This window comes from Pseudorasbora parva, chromosome 8, assembly GCF_024679245.1.
Source record: "Pseudorasbora parva isolate DD20220531a chromosome 8, ASM2467924v1, whole genome shotgun sequence".
Lineage (NCBI taxonomy): Eukaryota > Metazoa > Chordata > Actinopteri > Cypriniformes > Gobionidae > Pseudorasbora > Pseudorasbora parva.
The window spans coordinates 36929804-36952404 of record NC_090179.1 but is presented as its reverse complement, the minus strand read 5'-3'; the positions used below and the strand labels follow the sequence as shown (position 1 = coordinate 36952404).

The 22601-nt window shown below is 38.3% G+C and overlaps 1 protein-coding gene across 1 annotated transcript in view; it reads left to right on the top strand.

The window, feature by feature from the left end:
- The window catches only part of tyw1 (tRNA-yW synthesizing protein 1 homolog (S. cerevisiae)), a 76115-nt gene extending 53950 nt beyond the window's left edge, over positions 1-22165 (top strand). The window contains exons 15-17 of the mRNA XM_067451101.1: positions 2728-2838; positions 12939-13106; positions 21261-22165. Coding sequence (XP_067307202.1) covers positions 2728-2838; positions 12939-13106; positions 21261-21482 — 501 coding nt within the window. The 3' untranslated portion in view covers positions 21483-22165. The remainder of the gene's footprint in view (positions 1-2727; positions 2839-12938; positions 13107-21260) is intronic.
- The last annotated feature ends 436 nt before the right edge of the window (positions 22166-22601 follow it).

Below are 22601 nucleotides of genomic sequence, written 5' to 3'. Positions count from 1 at the left end.
GCTCTAAATACCCTCAACCGCTGCCACATCACTCCAATTATCCATCTCTCATGTCTGTCCTCCTCTCTCTGGTTCTTGCACACACATTCATGAGCATACCTGTGAAGGCCAGATCCTCCGTAGCTTTTGCTGGCTTCCATCCCTCCTATCAGTCCTTGCCTTGCAAATCAACCAGTTAGCATGGATCAGGAACAATGCTGACTGTGCTGACATCTGTACTACGGTAGAAACCAACCAATCAAACATACAAAGGCATTGGGACGGACATGGTTATTCTGAGCAATGTCAGACTGTGACAGTCGGACTGTTTGATTGACAAGGTGCAATAACAGGAACGGGAGGCATGAGCGTCCATTATCACTCGCTGTGTTTTGTGTGGTCTTCCTCCCCTTAGGGCATCAGTGTGTGAATAACGATGTGGGCCGGAGCACTTCCAACTCCAGGACCCCAGGGCCAGACACCGGAGGCTGGAGCTTGGAGAAGCTCTCTTATTAAAATGTCTTGCTCCTTCTCTCCATGTTCACCTGACTCTCTTGTCAGTGATAATATTAAGCACCATCAGCAAGATTACATTGATGCAATAGCTAGAAATGGAGAAATCTCACTTTAAGCTCTGAATTATTCGTCAGTCTTGAGATGTGCTGAATATCTTACCTTTATTACATCAAAAGTTTAGCTAGGTATTTATTTCTTTTTCATTCCAAGGTGTATGCTTTGGCTGTGACCATTAGTACATTTTGGTTGGTTTATATGTTTAATTTTTTTTTTTTTTTTTTTTCAAGAACTTTTCTTGAACTTGTATTATTATTATTATTTATTACAGTGCATCCGCATCCAGAAAGTATTCACAGCATTAGGGATGGCGCTATAATATATCTTTTTCAAAAATAAAATATCTTAAAAAATCAAAAATATCTTTTTGCAATATCGTTTTGCGATATACTGGTAAAAATTCTCCCCACGATAAAAATTGGTCTTCCTGCAATAATAACAGTAAAGCCTAGTTGATGACGCGACCCATTTGAAGCTCATGTGCAGAGCAAAAACAACTATGGCGGAAGCTGCGGAGGAGTTTATCACTAAACGATGAGTTACCGCTTCAATCTGGAACCTGTACAACACACATTTTTACGCGCTGAGCGCTTGAGAGACTCTCTCTTTGTCAAGCACACCATTTCAGTTCACCTCAATGAATGCACAGTGTATTTGATGCACAGTAAACTATTGTGAGGCGCACAACCTGCTGTCAGTTTGAAAAAACGAATGCGCAAACAGCGATCTCATTGGCTGCTGTTCATCTATTACTGTCCATGTTTTGATTTCAGCAAATCGGTTTGAGTGAATTCTGACAACATGATTAATATCCATGAACCCATCAACCTTAGTGCGGTTTATTTTTATTAGTAGAAGAATTTGTTGTATTATCTTATCAGTATTATTATTATTATTATTCTTTTTTTTTTATGGAAACACTGAATGACGAATAATGTCTTAAGCACCACCACCAGTCCTAAATTCAGTTAAAATGACATATGCATTCATATGTTTTTATTCGCACATGATTACCAAGTTTTAGCTCAAATTACCTAAATTCTAGCATTAAATCATTATTTGCATTTTTATAAAAAAAAAAAAAAAATAATAATAATCTGAAGACATGGTTGGGATTATTAATTTTGCTCTCTGCACTACTTTTGTAACGGTTTGCACCATGAGAATATGAATAAATGCAGAATCTGTGTTTACATGTCAAACTTATTGATTTGAATTATCATTGTTTGTATTGTGTTGTATAATGTTAATGTTTTTCAGCACAGTTGCACTATTTAAACATTACTTGCACTTTTACAGAAGAAAAGTATATCTGCAACTTTTCCATTTCTGAAAAGGCTGGTGTCTGGATTTTTATTTTAAAAAATATTATTATTTTATGTAACTGGTTTATTATAGGAGCCTTTTTGATGATGGGTGTGTTTTACTGTAGATCACTTGTAGTCAAAAACAATTTATGTCGTCATTGATATCGTTATCGCAATAAATACCAGAAAATATCATCATATCGAGTCCATATCGCCCATCCCTACATACATCGCTTCACTTTTTCCACATTTTCCACATTGTTACAGCCTTATTACAAAATGGATTAAATTTATTAACCCCCCCCCCCCCCCAATTCTACAAACAGTACCCCATAATGACAATGTGAAAAGTTTGTTTGAAATCAAGCTGTTATATCCCTAAATGTATGATTTGTACACCTTTTTTCTACATGTTTGGGTAGAAAAATACACATAGGTATAAAAAAAAAAAAAAAAAAACGTTTATTGGGTAATATTTTACATTTCAGCAGTCTCTATTTCTGTAATTAAATCATTTTATATCGATAATGCAGCCACTGAGTCTCCCCAATATTTTACTAGTAAATCCTTATCTTAATAATTTTAAAAGAATGTTCTTCAAACACATCCCTTATATAGTGCTTCATTAATGCATGCTATTCCAAAAGAAACAATTAGTCTCTGTATTATTTTTGTGAAAGATGATTCTCCCCCCACTCCCCCCCCCTTTCCCCCTTTCTTTTCTTTTCTTTCATTGATCATCTGGGTTCGCTCAGACATTCATCACATTACAGAAGTGGGCTGCATATATCATTTGGTTTTCTCAAACCCAGGTGTTGGATTAATTTAGCAGTAATTTGACAGCTCCTCCTTGTGTTTCCTATTCTAGCAACAGCGCACTGTGTACAGACTGACCCTGGTGAAGGCCTGGAATGTGGATGAGCTGAAGGCCTACTCAGATCTCATCGCCCTTGGCCAGCCAGATTTCATCGAGGTCAAGGTATGCTTCTCACCTTCCTAATTCAGGCATCCGCTTCTAATGAGGGTCTCTGAACCCTTTTGGCTTTAATAGGTAAATCTTTATTAAGCTTTTGATGGAATCCCAATCATTTCCTCCTAATCCTTTTTGCAGAAAAACAAGGTAATGACCAGGCTAATTAAATTCGTTCTCTGTCCTTCACTGAAAGCCAATGAATCTAGATTGGATTGATTTGATCTCAGATGAGATTTACTTTTTTTCAGCACGTGCTACTCCATAAAATGTTGTGACTAATGAAACATTTGTGCTACAGAGATTTTGACTTGAATGCTACATTATTAAAGGATATTAAACTTTAAAAATATCTTCTTGGAATTGCTGTATCAAGCATCCTTCACAATTTTAGTGCATTTTGTTATGAAATGTTGCATAATATCTATTTTCTCATTTATAATTAAAATAGTTCATCTCTGTTCAGTTTATGCCAGTTAACTGAATAGTTCACCTAAGAATGAAAATTGTCTTTTACTCGCGTTGTCATTTCCAAACCTGTATGGCTTTTTTGGTAGAACACAAAAGGAGAAATTTAGAAAAATGTGCTCATCACTCTTTTTCATTGAATTTCAACTGGTACTGAAGCTTTAAAGAAAATATTCAAAGGCATCACATAAGTGATCCATGACTGGGTTGTATTGCAAGTGTTTTGAGGTATGATAACTTTATGAAGAAACTCAAATTTAAGTCATATCCCCTGATTTAAAATTAAGTGAGCTGTTAACCGTTGTGATCAATGAGTTCAACGAAAGCAGATTAGTTGTGAGTTCATAAACAAACCATTCAAAGCATTTGAAGACTTGGAATACATAGTTTTTTTAATGAATTTGCCTGTGAATCTCTACTTCTGTAATGAAATCTCATGAATGTGAGACTGGCACAGAGAGCAGAACACTGACAGGCCAGCAGAGAAACTGTACCAGGCACAGCCAGCTCACTGTTCATGTTGCATGAAATATAAGACGGAAAGTATAAATATTGCATTTGCAATGGGGGTTGGAGTTTATATGGATGCATCTCTTAAGGGAACTGATTGTCTTCAAAAAGTTTGTTGGCTTTTTCTTTTTTAGTTTTGCGATGAAATAGTCGTAGTAAAAATGTGAGCATGCGCAAATTCTAAACCACAGATAGCACGATTTTTCCACCTGCCCCCTCAGTGTGCAGCAGAATGTAGCATGGATGAAACAGAACAAAGTGGGTTTACTGTTACGACATGGAAAAAAGCACCGGATCCAGGGAAGGTGAATTCAGGGCAGCATAAAGGATGGCATTTTAATACTGGAGAGATGATATATTATAGAGCCAGGTAATTTGCAGGACCTGTCAAACTTTTGTTGCAGCAAAGCGGAGTATAGGGCACACAAAACGTGATTTTGAGGTTAAAAACACAAGATGCAGACACGTTTTAACTTGTTTTACTTTGAGTGCTGCATAAAACACCGTAAGGCGTGAGATGCTACAAGAAACAAGATTACAAAAAGTTTACAAAAACAATGGCACATTCCGAACCAGTTGAACATAAATAATAATAGAATAAAAAGGTATTTGCAAACTGCACAACATATGCAAAAGTAAAAAAAATGCATGAAGTAACTGATGCCGTCACATACAATTTGTGCAAGAATATGGTGCCCGCCATTACTGTTAAATCAAGTGTGAGCATTTTCATAGAGCTTCTCATCAACCTGCTAAGGGACTACAGATGAACATTTGCCAATTTTGTCTCATTTTACATATTTTATGCTTTATTACGGTGTATTGACCCTGATCAAATAAACAAATAATAAATGAATATTGTTTCAAAATCATGATTAAATTGATAATATATTGCACTTTTTATAAAAAAAAACATTATGGTATCTTTTTTTGTCCATATCACACACAGCCCTAATTTAATATAAATTTTCTTCTTTAATTTTAGTAAATGAAGAGCTATAAATCATTACGTTCTGATTCAGAATGCATTTTACGTTTTATTCCATTTATATAATGATCCATGAAGATCAAGGCTGAGTCAGTCCTCCATGAAATGCCAAGATTGTAGCTTTTAAATAGTCAACTAGTGATAATGGCTTTTTAATTAAATGTTAGTTAGTTTCTTTATCAGCAAATAAACCCCTTCTCTTACTTAATCAACCTGTCCTCAAGATTAATGCAGTTGATTAAATCTGTCCTCATCTCAGTCAGTTTTTCTTTGCCTTAATGCATCTGGAGTGTGTTGACCTGTGTAATTACACAGTCCTGGTTTAATTGTATATGATAACTGATTCACTCGTGCGTCCCAGACCACCATGGCGTGAAACCTGCTCGGATGAGGGACACATATTTTGTTAAATCTCTAAGAAATGCGTGCAGTTTCTCCAGATGGAAAAACGCAATCTTTCATGTTAAAAAGAAAAACAATCTTCCAAAGTTAAATTACAGTTTTATTCATCCTTGTTTCTCCTCTTTTCCCTGTTCAGCTGCAATTTGCATTAATTCTTTCAGGTATTCTCTCCTGCGGTCTTATCTTCACATTAGCAGGTTTTTTTTTTTCGAACGGAGGAAAGAGGGGGGCTGTTAAATAGAGGAGCACAGAATTGCCCATAATCTCATTACGAGTCAACAGCCAGTCATGTGACCGGTGTGCACCTGCCCCATAGGGAGCCCGCCTCAGCGCATTCACATTCAAAGCAGAGCCACTCCAAAGTAAAGCCGACTTCAACTATGACATGCTGTTACCTAGCAACAATAATCGCCCACTTTCATAGACCGCAGAAGGCGAGGATTTACGCCGCCTTCTATGGGATAAAATAAAGGCTATGAAAAAGTGTGAGGAAAATATTGCAGTTTACTCAAACAGAGGCAGGCTGGCTTAAATCTCTGAGCCTGCACTCACATTTTAATCATTTGTCAGCTCTGGGTTAATTATCTTAACTAGACTTCTGCTTTCAAGTTGTTGTTGTTGCTTTTTGGCATTTGAGCTTCATTACTGTGGGGTAGTTAGATGTAAACTTGAACGGATTGTTCTCATACTAGGTCTAACAGTAAGATTTAAATAATAATAATGAATAAGTAATTTAAAGAGATCGTTTGTTCATTTTTTAAAGGGGTGATGAATTGAGAAATCAACTTTCCCTTGAGCTTTTCATATATAAAAGTTCATGATAATATAAGATTATCCTGTAAGTTTCAGAGCTGAAAACGTCCTTTTTAGTCAAAGAAAAGCTTTTATAGACACCAGGCCCAGAAAACGATCGTGTGCTTCATTCTTACGTCATAGCGCTACGAAACACCGGCTCTACAGAACGTGTAATTTAGTAGCCCCGCCCACCGACTCATGGAGCTAATCGGTCGATCACGAGCCAGCAGCAATGAACATGTGGAAGAAGATGGCAAGATATTGTGGAAGAACACGGGCGCTGCATAAGCTTCCTTCGGATCATAATATTAGGAATGTGTGATTCATTTATTTTCAATGAAGTTCCAGCTTACGTGGGGAAGAACGTTTGTGTGTTCGCTTCATTTCACTGCAGAATCGTTTATAAACAAGTCTCAAGTGCTGGATTTGCAGACACAATGTTGTGCCTTCTATATTGGATCCGACAGGAATGGTGCAACAAACTTATGTGAGTAAAATGTCTTTTTTATTAGGTAAAACTTATACCCGTCAGCAGAAATCATTGTGTTTGTTTGATAAAGACAAATTGCAGTTGCCACTTTCAAAGAAATCTCTCCCTCGTGTGAACTGAACTGACAGGGGCATAGATATGACAGCGGAGCTGAAGCTCATTAAATATGTAAATCTTTTCCAATCCTAGCCGTGGGCGTTTACTCCCAAGCGTCATGCCCATCAAAACCCAGCGTTCAGAAGATAGCCTCAAAACTAGTGTAGAAAATAGCCTATTACTCATTAGTTATGATGTTTTTGAATGTAAAAACCACACGAATATCATTTGTTGACCTCAGACAACAGTATAAAAAAAGAAAAAAAGCCAGTTATGACACCTTTAACTTAATGTTGACATCCCAATGAAGAAAAAAAAAAAAAAAAAAAAAAAAAAATATATATATATATTGCTTTGTCTCAACAATAAGGATTTTGCTTTGGGGCCATTAGGAGATTTTTTTGTCGTTTTTTTTGGATTATAAGCATGACCATGTTTTTTTTTATGCTTTGCAAACGTAAACATTTGGTTGCAAAATGTATTATGTGAAAAAATAAAATAATTATATGGCTGACTGACAACTAGCATCATTTAAGAATCATTTGAAAATTACGAACCATTTCGTAATGCATTGCCAACTTCTTATTCATGACAAAATGCTAAAAAAATGTATCATGGTTGGAAAACCATGTTTTCAGCATTGATAATAAAAATCTTTCTTCAACAGCAAATCAGATTGGCCCAACCAGACAAGCAGGCAAAAAGCCTTATTGTTGAAAAAAAAAATCCTTATTGTCGGAGTTAAAAATGCTGTAAAGTTCTGCATTCTTGAACTAATGAGATGCTTTCTGCTAGTCAATCATTTTGTGCATCTATATGGCAGCCAGTATATGGGAAGCACAAAGACGTTAAATCTGGCTAAAATTCGTTATTTTTTTAAAAAAAGGTGGCAATTTTGTAGACATTGCGTTCATATTAGACATTTTATCCATTCATGCCTTTTTTTGGAATAAAACCTATGAACCTTTGTTTAGTTTTGAACTAAAGGGACTTGCTTTGTTTCTAGCCACAACTTTAAAAGTCATATTTCTTATTTATGGGCTGATGCTTTATCATCAGCTCATAAGTTTCTCCTAGCAAATATACATTGTTTGTATGTAGCCAGACATCAAATTTCTTGACATCTCATTTACTTCTATTGGACACCATTGATCCAGTCATCAAACAACCAGCAGTGGCAACATTGTTTTGTCTGTGTTTGGCCACTTTTATAGACCTGAAACAGGGTAGTGAGTGATATATGCAGAGGGTCATTAAGTTTGGTGGTAGCCGAGCAAGTTTGATATGTGTTTGTGAGTTATGGAGGTGTTCAACCCAAAGTGTAGCTCCTCGCAGTAATTACAGTGCCCAACAGCTGCTCCTTACCTATCACATTTCTCAACACCTTTGTGTGCCCTTCTTTTTTATTTGTACATGCGGGATCTGCCAGACCTGTTGCACACTCCTGGTGAAATATTTACTCAAACTGTCAGAAAACAGATGATATTTATTGGAGGAAAAAAAACATATTAAAGAAAGTGTATAGCCCCGTTTCCACCAAAATTACCAGGAACAATTTGTACCAGGAACTTTTTTACAGGAACTTTTCTCCCCCCAGACCTGCAACTGTCTGCATTTCCACCGCGATCTAAAGTTCTGTGAAGATTAGGCAGATTACTCCGGTGATGTAGGACTGCAAAGTGTAAAGTGTAATAATCATCTCAGAAAAAAAAAATTCTTCTGTCAGGCGCAGTTAAAGTAAAAACTGCCTGGGGCAATATACGCTCTCATTATTCCAACATTATCTTCATAACTTACGAAATAAAACGTTTACCCCTCAGAAAAATGAGCTTTCCTCTCTTGTCATCATGAGCGCGGCGCGCGCTGTCACGTCATGTAAGGACACACACTTAAAAGTAATCGGTCAGGTCGTTTACATGGTGAAAAATAGACTGTAAAAAAATTAATAATGAGTATGGAAGAGATTCAAGCTGTGCTGCTTTTGCTGGTTATGTATAGGTTTACTAAAGAGGTCATTAACAATGACAGAAAAGAGCAGCATATGCAGAAAGCTTGTAAAACTAGATTTAAAATGACAATGTATATTATTATCAGCTATTACGGACATTGAATGTGAGATGGCTGAGACGAATGCGCGCCATCAGACAGAGAGCAAGACTGATATTTACTGAACGCAGAACGAACCTCACAAAAGACTTTTAAAAATGCCAGTTGAAATAAAATGCTGCGTGAGCTAAACCAATCAGCATGTTCAGCGCCCAAGTCCCGCCCTTGAAAGTTCCTGGGGTGGAAACGTGGCTTATGTAAGATTGTGGCCAAAACTTGTACTGCAGGTGTACCCCTCTCCCCCTCCCCCCTGACTCGAGGTTGCAGATAGGCTGCAGGATCAGCAGGAGCGTTTGTAGCTGCAGCTGTGGTAACTAGAGCAGATCTGGCAACCCGGATGCCCAAACACTACTGACTTTGTGATTGGTCGATAAGTGCAGGGCGGAGCTTCAGGCCAAAACACAACAAGACAACATCAACATCAGTTGAGGGCTGCAACAACAACTTTTAATGACAATATCCTGGCCGGACTACTGTTGTCAGTGATAGAAGTATTTGAAATGAACATGATTGCTTAATGTTTGTGACATTTCAGGGCCATTTTTATTTTTGACCCTGTGTAGCTTTTCATTTCTTAAACAACCATGTAGGAAGACACATCATGGCCATATTCCAGGGTGACAATGTCAAGATTCAGTAGGCTCATGTTGTAAAAAAAATGGTTAGGTGGGAGCATGAAGAATTATTTTCACACATAAATTGATACCTCTGAGTCCAGACCTTAAATTCATTGAAAGGAAACTTTACAGAGTGCTTGTCTCTTGCATTGTTAATACAAGGTCTTGACCATCACAACACCCCGTTTTAAAAACAAAAACGCTATCCTGTAAACAGGAACTTATTTCTGTCAGGAGTTGAGTCAATTTTGGGTCAAGGGAAATGAATTGATATGAATGAAAAAACTGACTAACAGGAAAAAAATACTACCAATATATTGTACATCACTAATAAAATGTAATGACACAATTTAATTTGTAGTTGAAGGACTCCATGTGTAGCGCACGTGTCCTGTTCCTTCCTCCAGTGCTGAGGAGGAATCGTCCTCTTTGTGCAGTTATTGATCAAACCATTATTCCTGCACAATTAGAGCATTTCGGAGATGTTCGTCCCGACACAAAGATGGACCGTCTGTGCTGGGCTCCCAAATTATCTCCACCTTAGTTATTCAAAAGGTTGGACATTTGAGGACACTAAACTGAGAAACTATTAGAGAATTATTCATCTACCACTAATCCCACATTAAAACATCCTGCAGTTAAATTATTTTTCATTGCACCTTTTACAGTTCAGCTTTATATCAGTGTATAAACATTGTCTTATTAGAGTCAGACTGTTAGTCCATAGCAGAAAATCTGTAGGATTGTTAGATTGCGTAGACTGGCTGGAGAAACGCCTTTGCTTTCCTCGCCTCATTGATTTATAAAGGCATTTCTGTAGGTAATCATTATTCTCTATGGCTACAGAGCAGCCAGATAAGAGCTGGGCTCATTAATTCTGTACCTGACCCCAAATATCAGCTTTGGACATCAGCCATGGACCAGAAACCTGTCCTTTCATTTCCACTGTCTATGTTCTCAGAGAGGAATGAAATGCATTGGAATGCTAATACAGCCATAATGCTTTATAATACTTATCTGTTCATAGCTCATACCATAATACATTAATGAACCAATTTTTGTGTTATATTGCATTATACTCTTTAAATGTGTGACCATGATTATGTGAGTATTAGAAGTCTGTTATTTGTGAAACGATGTAATGACATTTTAAAGATTGCATGGCATTTTAAAGAGAGACAACCGATATATATATATATAATTTTTTTTTTTAAATGTAGAGTTCAAACTAATTCAGTTCTGAATAGTATTTGACAATTGCACATAAATAATGTGCAATTAAAAAAACTGTATTGTACATGATCTCTCATCATGAGTATGTTCATAATTATACTTATACATAATTATAAGCCATTAGCTTCAGGTAAAAGAAAGCTTTGGGAAATTCTGTATGAATCATTCGCTTACAAAATGCCTCTTGAGATTCATTAAGAATTCACATTATTTAGAATTAATATGCTTTTAATCTCCATTATTTTGGCCTTGTGGTGTGTTTCACAAGGCCAAAATGAACCATTTAAATCATTGACACATTGTTTACAGGTATGAAGTATCTGATATCTCTCTCATATGATGTCTTTTTTTATTCTCTCAATGCCTTGGTTCATCTATCGTTTTTTCAGCGTAACAGTCCTAACAGCTGCTAGTGATGAATACAGAAATAGGATAAAGCCTTGCAGAATGGGTTTTCACTCTATCACAGAATAAGTAATGTCTTTTCAACAGCACAACTCCTACACACAAACAGACCTATGAACTGATGGTGGCCACGCTACAAATGAGTTCATTTTCATCCAGCGGTGTGTCGTCACTCGTTTGGTTGCAAAGGATTATTAATGACTACATTTCATAGTGTGTGAAGGTTAAAATAGAGTACGTGACCTGACTTGACACCAGTTTGTTTCAGTATCCAATCAGACATCAGAGTTCATGATGACCGAAATCGTATTATTAATGTAAACTGAAATTTCATTCCCAGCATGTGGTGTACATGCAGCCATCATAGCCTGTTTGTTCTAATCACAGCAACATATTTGAGGTGTGACGTGAATGCTGTCCTGTCGTGTGTGTGTGTGTGTAGGTGTTGAATGAGATGATCTGGTCGTCTCCATCATCCATAGAAATACCAAATCAGCCTCCACGCGCCGCTGTGTCCTTAGGCTGTGTGTGCGCAGATATGTTTCTGAGTGTTTTTGTGTCCCTTTTTTGAACAGAGGCACAGTTCTACATCAGCATGAATCTTCAACAGCTGATATTGGCCTGCCTCTTAAAAACTCTGTTTTTGAAAAAGCATGTTTGTGCGTTAGTTTAAAAAAAAAAAAAATATATATATATAATCTTCATACATTGATTAATCCCAAAGTGGAGAACCTAAACCTCATTTGACTCAGAACTAAATTACAGTGCCACCTTGAACAGCTTTACAGCATTACTAATACAATAAAAAAAGATGTATAACAGGATCTAATAACAGGATTACAGTAAAGATCTAATAACAGGATTATTTTTAAATATATACTGTTTTGTCCAAGTTTATTAAATTTAAAATAATTAAATGCAAATTACTTTGTATTGCTATTTTCACAATAAATATAGTTTTAAAGCAGCTTTACAGAAAATGCATGTTTTTACATTACAATTTAGAGTGATCTGTTATCAGAGGGTACTGTGTGTCTATATTTAAGAAATCTCCAGTTCTAAGAGATTACCAAACCAAATCCTGCAGTTAGCTAATGTATTAATTTAAGAAAGAAACGATGATCTTATTGAAGTAATGCTTATTGTGAAGTTGTGAACATAATTACATATATGACAATTTAGAAGTTGTGTATGTTTATTCAGAGTCTACGTCATCTGAAGTCCTAACCATTGAGAAGTTATAATAAATATTTTTCATATCTGCCGACCACTAGGTGACACTGTGCTGAAACTGTGCATGTAGCCTCAAGTTTGGTCAGAATATGCTAAAGCATTGTGGAGACGATGCCTCTCATTTTGGTGGGCACTTTGGCTAATTTGTTCGCACATTATTCAAGAACGGTTTGATAAATTGACTTTAATAACTTGAAGTCTGCATGCTCTAAAGATGATCTGGTTCGATTTTCATGAAAATCAGTGCAACTGCCAAAAGAGGAGTTTGAAAAAGGTTTTTCTGGTTGATGTTCAGACTGACCCTTCACTGAAACTCTTTACCATATGATTCTATGGGCTGCCGTAGACTTCCAGAGTGGAAGAAGAAGAAACAGAAAAATAATAATAGGAACACCAATGGATACAATAGGTGCCTATGCACCTTCAGTGCTTGGCCTTTAATAATTAGCATAGCTGCTGTTCATAATGTCATGCAAAGATAATAATGCATTTGATCTGATATAACTGGAGTACAAGGTTATGAGATGTATTGTGTAGATGTCTTTAATCTAGATTTAAACTGGAATAGTGTCTCTGAGCCCCGAACATTATCAGGAAGGCTATTCCAGAGTTTAGGAACCAAATGCGAAAACACCCTAAGCTTTACCTGAAATAAAATTAATGCATTTTATTTTTATAGATTTGTACAAATTTATCATCAAATGTTTTTAACTTTTGCACTGCATTTAATAGCTTCGTCCCTCTTGTCTTTTTGCCCTTCATCCAGGGAGTGACGTACTGTGGCGAGAGCTCAGCCAGTAGCCTGACAATGGCCAACGTACCCTGGCACGAGGAGGTCATCTACTTTGTGCAGCAGCTAGCCAACCTGCTCCCAGATTATGAAATTGCCTGCGAACACGAGCACTCCAATTGTCTGTTACTCGCACACCACAAGGTAACACTGCAGCACTTGACACACCGCTCCCGCACCGTTTCACAGAAACTCAGTAATTTCTCTTTCCGACCACTTAAAGGTGTTACAAGTAAAGATGCTACTGCCATTTCTGTAAATGTCATTGAAAAGAAAGTGTTGATATGGGCACTTGCAATAAACTGCCATTCAGGTGAAGGGTTAAACCTTCCTTCCTGTTTTTTTATGCCGTCTCCTGACACAGGGCTAGTCATTCTTACAGCCGCTCTTGTTTTACATTCGTTTCTTGTGACAGCTTCTCTAATGGTTTGCGTGGGCAGTGAGCCCTTACCAGCGCTCTTCTCTCACAAACAAAAAACATATTTATGTGCAAGTGTTATGTGGTGCTTTAGTATCCTTTTATGATTTGTATTCTGAAATCAAGTACCATAGATTTCTGCATGTGATTCTATGGTGAATATTTCAGTGTTCTCACACACAATGGGAAATGTTTTATCAAGTATTTTCAGATTCTCCCAGCCTGGTCAGGCTTTGTTTGCTGGATTTAGAGGGGTTTTGGGCACTTGTGAGCTGGTCAAGCTGAAAACCTGCTTAGCCTGACTGGGAGACCAGCTTTAACCAGCTAAGACCGGCAAACAGTCTTTGGTTTAAAGGGATAGTTCACCCAAAAATGCAAATCCTGTCATGATAACCTATGTGGGTTTTTTTCACATAAAAATATATTTTGAAGAATGTTTCTGCAGCTTTTCGCCAAATTATGAAAGTTGATGTGGTCCAAATCCTTTAAAGGGGTGATGAATTGAGAAATCAACTTTCCCTTGAGCTTTTCATATATAGAAGCCCCGTCCACCGACTCATGGAGCTAATCGGTCGATCTCAAGCCAGCAGCAATAAACATGTGGAAGATGATGGCAAGATAAGAACACGGGCGCTGCATAAGCTTCCTTCGGATCATAATATTAGGAATGTGTGATACTTCATTTATTTTTAATGAAGTTCCAGCTCACGTGGGGAAGAACGTTTGTGTGTTCGCTTCATTTCACTGCAGAATCGTTTGTAAACAAGTCTCAAGTGCTGGATTTGGAGACACAATGTTGTGCCTTCTATATTGGCTCCGACAGGAATGGTGCAACCAACATTTTTGTAAATAAAGCGTCTTTTTTATATGTAATTGTACTTGTTCCGGGGCTGTACCAGACCAAAACATATACGCCCGTCGGCAGAAAGTCTTTCTTGATCTGGGCGCGCGTGTATGAGCGCGGTTCGCACTTATATCGACCGATCGTGCAGGTGCGGGCCATGTAATACAATTGCGGGTGGATGAGAAATAAATCATTGTGTTTGTTTGATAAAGACAAATTGCAGTTGCCACTTTCAAAATAATCTCTCCCTCGTGTGAACTGAACTGACAGGGGCATAGATATGACAGCGGAGCTGAAGCTCATTAAATATGTAAATCTTCTCCAATCCTAGCCGTGGGCATTTACTTCCAAGCGGCATGCCCATCAAAACCCAGCGTTCAGAAGATAGCCTCAAAACTAGTGTAGAAAATAGCCTATTACTTATTAGTTATGATGTTTTTGAATGTAAAAACAACACGAATATCATTAGTTGACCTCAGACAACAGTATAAAAACTTGATCTCTGTTTGGTACTATAGTGAATAAACTGGGCTAAGCTAAATGCTATCAGATCGTCACCGCGCGTCAGAGCCATTAAGTGCATGCACTGGGATGAGAGAGGTATGTATCAACCAGTGTTGGGTAAGTTACTTTAAAAAAGTAATTAATTACTAGTTACTAATTACATCTTCGATATTGTAATTAGATTACTGTACAAATTACTCTCTCCAAAAAATATTTAATTACTTATTACTAATTACTTTTTAATTACTTTCTAAATCCTATATAAACCAACAAGTTAAGCAATTCAAGGGTTGACATGAAACAGCTCTTTTAAATCATTTAAATACATAATATAAAACTACATAATTTACTCTTATTAACTGACCAAAGTATTAAAAATGTGAGGATACATAAAAACATATATTTTAAAGTTAGACTTTAAATGTTGATGTTAATTCAGCTATTGAATTATGTAGAATTATATTTAGTATTTAGTTTAATTACATCAGAAGTAACTGTAATTAAATTACAGAAAAAATAAGAGTAATTCCTTACTTTACTTTTTCAAGGGAAAAGTAATTAAATTACAGTAACTAATTACTTAGTAACTAGTTACACCCAACACTGGTATCAACTCATCTTAGTTGAGGGAATAACATAGTTTAATATGAAAACGTGCCTTTAAGAATCAGTGGGAACAAGTCATTTACAGACAATGTAAAATAGGACACCTCAAAACTTGCATATTTATCAAGAGAAAAACTCATATAGTGCATCATGTCAGAGCTCATTGTCTGTCAAAACATATTTTGTCAGACTGTTTGTATAAATATCTTTCTGTTCAATGTGAATTTTAGTTTTCAACAACCCCCCCCCCCCCCCCCCCCCCCTCAAAATAGTATCTAATAACGCAACAAGCTTCTCCATTCCCATTCTGTTTACTTCCTTTTGTTGAACATGTTGCTCATTTATTATCTTGATTTCTAAACATCCCTTTAGTTAATTCAGCTTTCTTTCTCTCCCCAGGCGTGGAGAGCTTATATGTGTAATTACACCTGTTTACACCCTTTGTGTTCACTTGTTTGCATCCTTTAAAACCCCTTCATTCAATTCCTGTGTCATGATGAAAACCTACAACCATGACTGCTAAAAACGAGCTGCAGTAGTGGAGAGCCATAGCTGGTGTGAATCCCCAGAGCAAACACTACTCAAGCCCACACAAGCATGAGAAGGTGCTCAGCTGTTTGAAAACAAGGTGAAGAGGTTTGTTGGTAGGCAGCCGAGGAGGCTGAATGCAAGACTTATGAGGGTAGAGTGCCAGTACAGTGGTAACGGCAACAACAGACTAATGAAGGACTTTATTTTCATAGGTGTGTGGTTTGTAGGATGGAGATTAATGTGCGCACTGCATTCATGATTCGTTGGGAAAGATGCCCCAGAAAATTTTAGATCTGCTTATCCTACTTTGTTAGGGTGTAATAGGAAAACTTTAACAGCAACCCCCCAATTTTATTAAAATTCATATCACTTTTTTCTTTCTTCCATCTGCAGCTATATCACACTGTCCTGCCTCTGAAATTCAAATGACGCTGTGATAAAGCCAGTCCCCGGCACTGAGCTGCAATGCCTTCCTCTGAAAGGCTTTTTTTTCCTGCTTTATGCATCTTAAAGAGCTCTCTTTGCATTGCCTGTGACAGACATCTGAATGAAAAGGCATTGAATTTGATGTAAAAATTCATTCCTCACCACGTCACCGCAGACCGCACAGGGACTGTCTTTCTCGCCCTCTGTTTGGCTCGGCCGTGACTCACAAGGGTGCTAAAAAGGCTCATTGTTCCTATAATAAGAAGCCATTTTTCACATTAGACCTTGGAAGGCCACCGACAGTATTTCAGTGCATTGAATTTGTTTAGCTGCCATGTTCAGGTTTTTCTTATTTCAGGGTTGCAAACTTTCGCCCTTTATCCACGTTCTTGAAGAGGTAAGACCCTTTGAATGAATTTACAGTTCTCGCCTGTGTGGAGGTGATTATTTATAATCTCTTAAAGTTGTGTCCTCATAAAGTTCCCTCATAATTCCCATGCTCAACTTTCTATAGGAAGAAAAGCATGTAAGGCAGGTTTAAACAAGGATTTAAATCCAGAGTTTTACAGGTAGAAGAAACTTGATTTTCTTAAATATGGGTGGCCCATGCAAAACACTCAAACATAATTTACAGATGCTGCTACTTTAGGTAATATAGGTTTTTTGGGGGTGATTTCTATGTGATTTACTAAATGTAAATGTGGGTCCCTCTTTCAGGCCATTTTTCTCTTTCATTTTGCTTAGAAAAGTAATAGCACGCCTCTCTACATCGAGCAGAACGGTATATAATTCATGTCTATAACATGTTTACTACAGGCCTGGTTTACAGTAAGGACAGTTATACCAGGATCAGGCCTTTGTTTAGGGCATTTTAAGTATCCCATATAAACGTGCCTTAGAAAAAAGAAAAAGGCTTTCAGTTAAAACGGCTCAAATGTGCCTTTTAGTCTGGGGCTAGAGTTAAGACTTGTCTGTGAAACTGAGGGACGATGTACTTTCAGCCTTGAGTTTGAGCTGTAGTAATAGAGATGCTTGGCTTAGCAAGCACCGCTAATAAGAGATGTGGTCTTGAAGCATATTGCATTTTTCAAAAGCCTTAGCTGGCCTTATGAACATTTTATTAATTCATAAATAAGATTACCGAAGCTTTAGAATCCCAGTAGTCTCACAGTAACTACACCAGATGTAGAACCCCCACACAGCACAACATTACAGAACAGACCATCATTAATTTGGGGGGATGTTTATAGTGTTTAGGGAATGAAAGAGGAGCTGCAATCTGTGTTGGGTTATGTGGCATCCCAAAACCAAATTTGCATTATGGCTTCATATGCTTAGTGCTTCCTGTAGCAGAAGTAATTTTACAAATGAATGGAACCTTAAAGTGCACTCTCTCTCAGTGGAAGGCCATCTGTTGGTGTGGCAGATGTGGGTAATCTTGCTCTCCGAAAATAAAAGGGCTGCTATTTTCCCACTCACTTATATGGCATCTAAAGTTCAGTATTCCTGCCTATCTTCATCTTGGACTATGTTGAGGAAGTTACCTTTAAAATATTGCTTGCCAATCTATAATTTATAGTTCACTACCCTTTTGGGATATTTATCTGACAAAAACACTATGTGGATATCGATTAGGATTACAGCATATTATGAATGCCTATATTAATTTTATTGGTTATCAATCCATTTGGTTCAACTAGACTTTTTGGCACTATTTAGGAGTGAGATGAGTGATTGTGATTATTGCCCAGTCATTTTGCTAAGTGTGAACAACCTAGTAGCAATGCTATTTTTAGTTGCTCCCCAGCAATAGTCTCCTTTGTAAGTAATATATGAGAACGCTGAGCTGAATCACATGTGTAAGAATGACAATGAAGGGAAGTGATCTTAAAAGTGGTTGGGGTGTATCCATGGCCTTTCCGGAGAGACGAGTTTGGTCCCATGGGAACCTTCATTTTCTGACTGCTGAGTATCTGTGAAGGAATCTGTGGAGTGATTCACCTCAGCAAATAACTCTGTAATGAAAACGTTCAGCTGAGGAAGAAGGTTCCCCAGAGTATGCAACCTGCTTAAGGCTTTACAGACTGACTGCAGACTGAGATAGCATTTGAGGCTGCCACTAGGAAGCTTCAGGATAGCAGCTAAACAAAGATAAAATGAGACAAGGACAATAATCCCATGCTTGGCTCTGCGGTAAGAGGAGGTGCAAAGCTAAGCTTCCATCTCAGTCGTGGTGCACGTGACCAAGTTGTCTTTGAGGCACTGGGCAGCTTTCAGCAACCTGGACAATAGTTGTTGTTATCAAGAGCCGTCTCTGGCCTGATCCACTCTTGAAAGCTTTGTTAGTTGCTGGACATAGTCCGTAGTTGAGAGGACATTTCTCTTCCTGAATTTATGTGCAATATATGGGCAGCTAAGACTGCTTATGTCCTTTTCTTGTTGGACTGATCTGTTTCCTCGAGTCTCGACTAGAAAGCATGTTTCCTTTGACAGCGTTATACTCCCATTCAAGACTTTTCTCTCTCCTAAATGCTTGTCCTTCGACCCTAGCCTCTAGCAACCCAATCAGAAACCTCAGCAATGTGCAAAATCTACTACACCTAAATCGATTTTGTGGCAATTAGGAGAAAGAACGAAAGGGCATGTAGAGAGATGGGAGAAACAGTAGTCTGGTACCTATAGCTGATTGCATCACCATGCTGAGCATGGATCACAGTACAGCATCTCATCAGTGCAGTGTGAAATGTAATCAGTGCAGCTCCCCACTAGGACTCTTTATGCTGTTGTTGGAGAATGGTTTAGAGGTGTTGATGGAAATTGATTAAATGTATAGGGTGGGCAAACACGCAGAAGTAAGCTGTGCCTACACCCTCATATAGAACCAAAGCTTGTCCAACCAAAGTCAAGATTGGGCGAGATTGATTGAAACAGAAGGTCTGTGCAAAAAAAAAAAAAAACCCTGCATTTCAACAATAATCTAGCACAGCCCACACCCTAATTGGCACTTTTGATGAAGCCGCTGCTGCACTGTAGAGCATCCCATTTGATATCTCGTGATTGTGAAAGGTGCTGAAAGTGCCTCCTTTGGAGCTGCACTCCCAATGTACTGAAGTGTACAGTTTTCAAGTGTTCACCCCTGACTGTAAAAAAACAGTAGTAAGTCCATTACTCTTCCATTGTAGTAAGTGAAGCCACCAGAGTCCCAAAATGGCGCTGACATCTTGAGTCTCAAGTCTGCAAAGTAGTGAACTTGGAGCCCGAGTCTGGAAGACTGCTGAACTCGTGTTGATGTAAAATAAACAGTTATGGAAATTTCAAAATAAAAGCTCCAATCTCCTCCTGAAGATTCAGAAAAAAAGTATTTTGGCGCCCCAGTGGCGACTTCATTTAGAGAAGCTGTCAATCATCACACTAACTAAAACCAAACTTGTTTAAAGAACAAACACTTGAACTAACATTGTGTGATTTTTAAAAACTGCCTAAAATGACAGAAGCCTAGCCTAGAAATCTAGAAACACCCTAGCGGCAGCAAATTTATTCTGCCGCGAGTGTCGTCTAGCCACTCTCAATACACTTCTGAGCTGTAAAATCCAAACTCTGGTCGGGCCAATCACATCGTGTATAGAGTCGGTGGGCGGGACTTAACATGATGGCCAAGTTGCGCTTGCTTGCTACTAGTAACAGAAGCTGGCGAACGGCGGTCTTTCAAATCAGCTTTGACCGCGACTCTGGAAGACTTGGGGTTAAGCTTTTCTCTGAGAAAAGAACAAAGAACAGCACTGAAGTCATTCTTATGGGTCCTGCAGTGCGATTATTTTTTAATTTTTAATTTTTTTAAATCCTTTGCGAATGTTCCTTGTCAGACTGTACGAACATGATCACTGATGTAAGCCATGTCACACTGTAAGATGTCAGTTGGCATTAATGTCAGACTGTACGATAGTGAAGGCGCGCTAAAAATGGACGCGCAAGAAAACTTGTCCGGATTTTATATTATCAAGGAGTGACGCGTTGGGTGACAGTGAGCTGCATTACACGCGGGCCTAAAATGCTGGCAACAAAGAAATCTCTAGCTCTCGTTTTGGTCATAGTTTGTCTTGAAAAAACGAGATATTTGACAATCATCGTAGGAGAAGTCACACTGCAGGATTGTGCCAAATCTTCAGACACTGCCAGAATTTCGTCTGAGGTAAAATTTGATCGCAGCACTCATTAATCGGCTGCCGGTGAACATGTCAAACTAACGACCAAAGACATCAGATTTTAGCCTAGGATCAGAGGAATCTTTTAGAATTTGCTAAATTTGTCTCAGGCGGCAAAATCGCACAGTGTGCATCCGGCTTTAAGAAGGGAAGATGTGTTCAGAGTTTTGCCGACCGGATACGGCAAACGTTTAATCATCAACTCACTCCGCTTCACCTTCGTTGCTCTGGTTGGTTAAAGCACTATCCAATTGCGTGCAGAGGGAGTTTGAAAGACAACCGTTTATCCCGCCCCTCAGATTGAGCCCTGTTAATGGTGAGTTTCCAGATCAAACATCTTGACGTGGATCTGGCTTGTCAGGCTAACAGAAACCATCTTTGGAGAAAAAAATTGAAGTGTAATTTTGATTGTTTAGTTTGTCCCAAGAGGTCTGGGTTGATGACCTATACTGGGGCCAGCCACCTGGGGGCTTGGTGGGGACCCTGAATAGTCAAGTACTGAGTGTGGGCTACAAAAGTCTTTTAAATGAAAGCCTACCATCTCTGTATTCTCCGAAAGCAGCTTCCTCTGATTCAACTTGTCTTGCTGTTCAGTAACAGAGCTTTGCCCAGTTGGCAGTGTATACATTTGGAAAACACCATCAGGCATCATTAGTCAAAGTGAACACCTGTCAGCCAGGGAGAGCCAATCTTCACCTGTGTGTGTTAATCATCGCAGTACCCTATGACTTGCTGTCTTACCTCTTTTCTTTCCTGTGTGTCTGCAGTTTAAAGTCGGTGGGGAGTGGTGGACGTGGATTAACTACGAGCGCTTCCAGGAGCTCATTCAAGAATACGAGGAGAGTGAGGGCACCAAGAGCTTCTCGGCAATGGACTATATGGCCAAGACCCCCAGCTGGGCCTTATTTGGGGCCGGAGAAAGGGGATTCGATCCCTCGGACACACGCTTCCAAAGAAAGAACAAGACCAAAGATATCTCTGGTTGTTGATGTTACTCTTGCCTCCCTACTTTAAGTCTGTAGAGGAATGTGTTTTTTTATGTATGGAATAGATCACCTGATTGACTGTACCCAAGATTAAGACTTGTTTTAGCCAAGGCTCAGTTTGCATTCCAAGACTCGCCTTAGGGATGCAATTCTGGTTAGCTTAAAGTACACCCTTGCTGTCCTTGCAGATACTTGATAAAAAAAATTCATGTCGTTTTAATGAATGTAAGCTTCTGTTTTTAGTTGTGGTGACGGTAATAAAGAATTTAATTCCCAAGTCCTGTTCAGCTCTAGATCTAATAACGCTAGTAAAAATACAGAAGGAAGGATAGAACGGAAGAACCAGTGCCTTGAATTTAAGGCTTCATTTACTCATAACAACTTAGGGCCTAAATTTAGAGAGCACAAGAGGAAAGAACTGCAAAAGAAAAATCACTATAGTTACCTACGTTAATAACACGTCACATCCAACTGTGATTTGTGCGCTCTTTTAGACATTTAGAGGGCAGTCGAGTCAGATGGGACTTTGAATGGAGTGGTTCTTTCTTACAGGTCAGCTGATGATACAGCTGAAAGCTTTTTAGAATCAGAACTACCCCATAAATATCTCTGTAACAACCACAAAAGTAATTGAAATGTGAAATTGCAACTCTAACCTTGTCTCTAAAGCATTGTCTCTTGCTGTCCTCTGTTTTGTCTTGGGTATTTCTACACAGCTTTGACAGATTGCCATCAAGTAAATTATCCGATTTGTTCGTACCATTTCATCATTCTTTACTGCCTTTATCTTGAGAAATGTTGAAATGCAGTTTTGAGCAGTGTTTCGCTAGAGAAATAAGCAACCCTGTCTGGAAAAGCAAGCCCAGAATTAGCGCCCCCTTGTTTTGTGGGGTGGGCATAAACCTGTGTGCCTTCAGTTAACATCAATAGCAGCTTGTATTGACACAACATTTCTAAATCCACTTCAGACGTCAAAACATACTTCTTATGAAAAAGGTTTAGAACTTACAACTGGCAAATGGCATGAATATCAGTACCATTTTGGTGGTACTATTGAGAGCATTCATTCAAACAGATTGGCAGACAGAGAAACATTATCCAACACTAAATAACGGTCATACA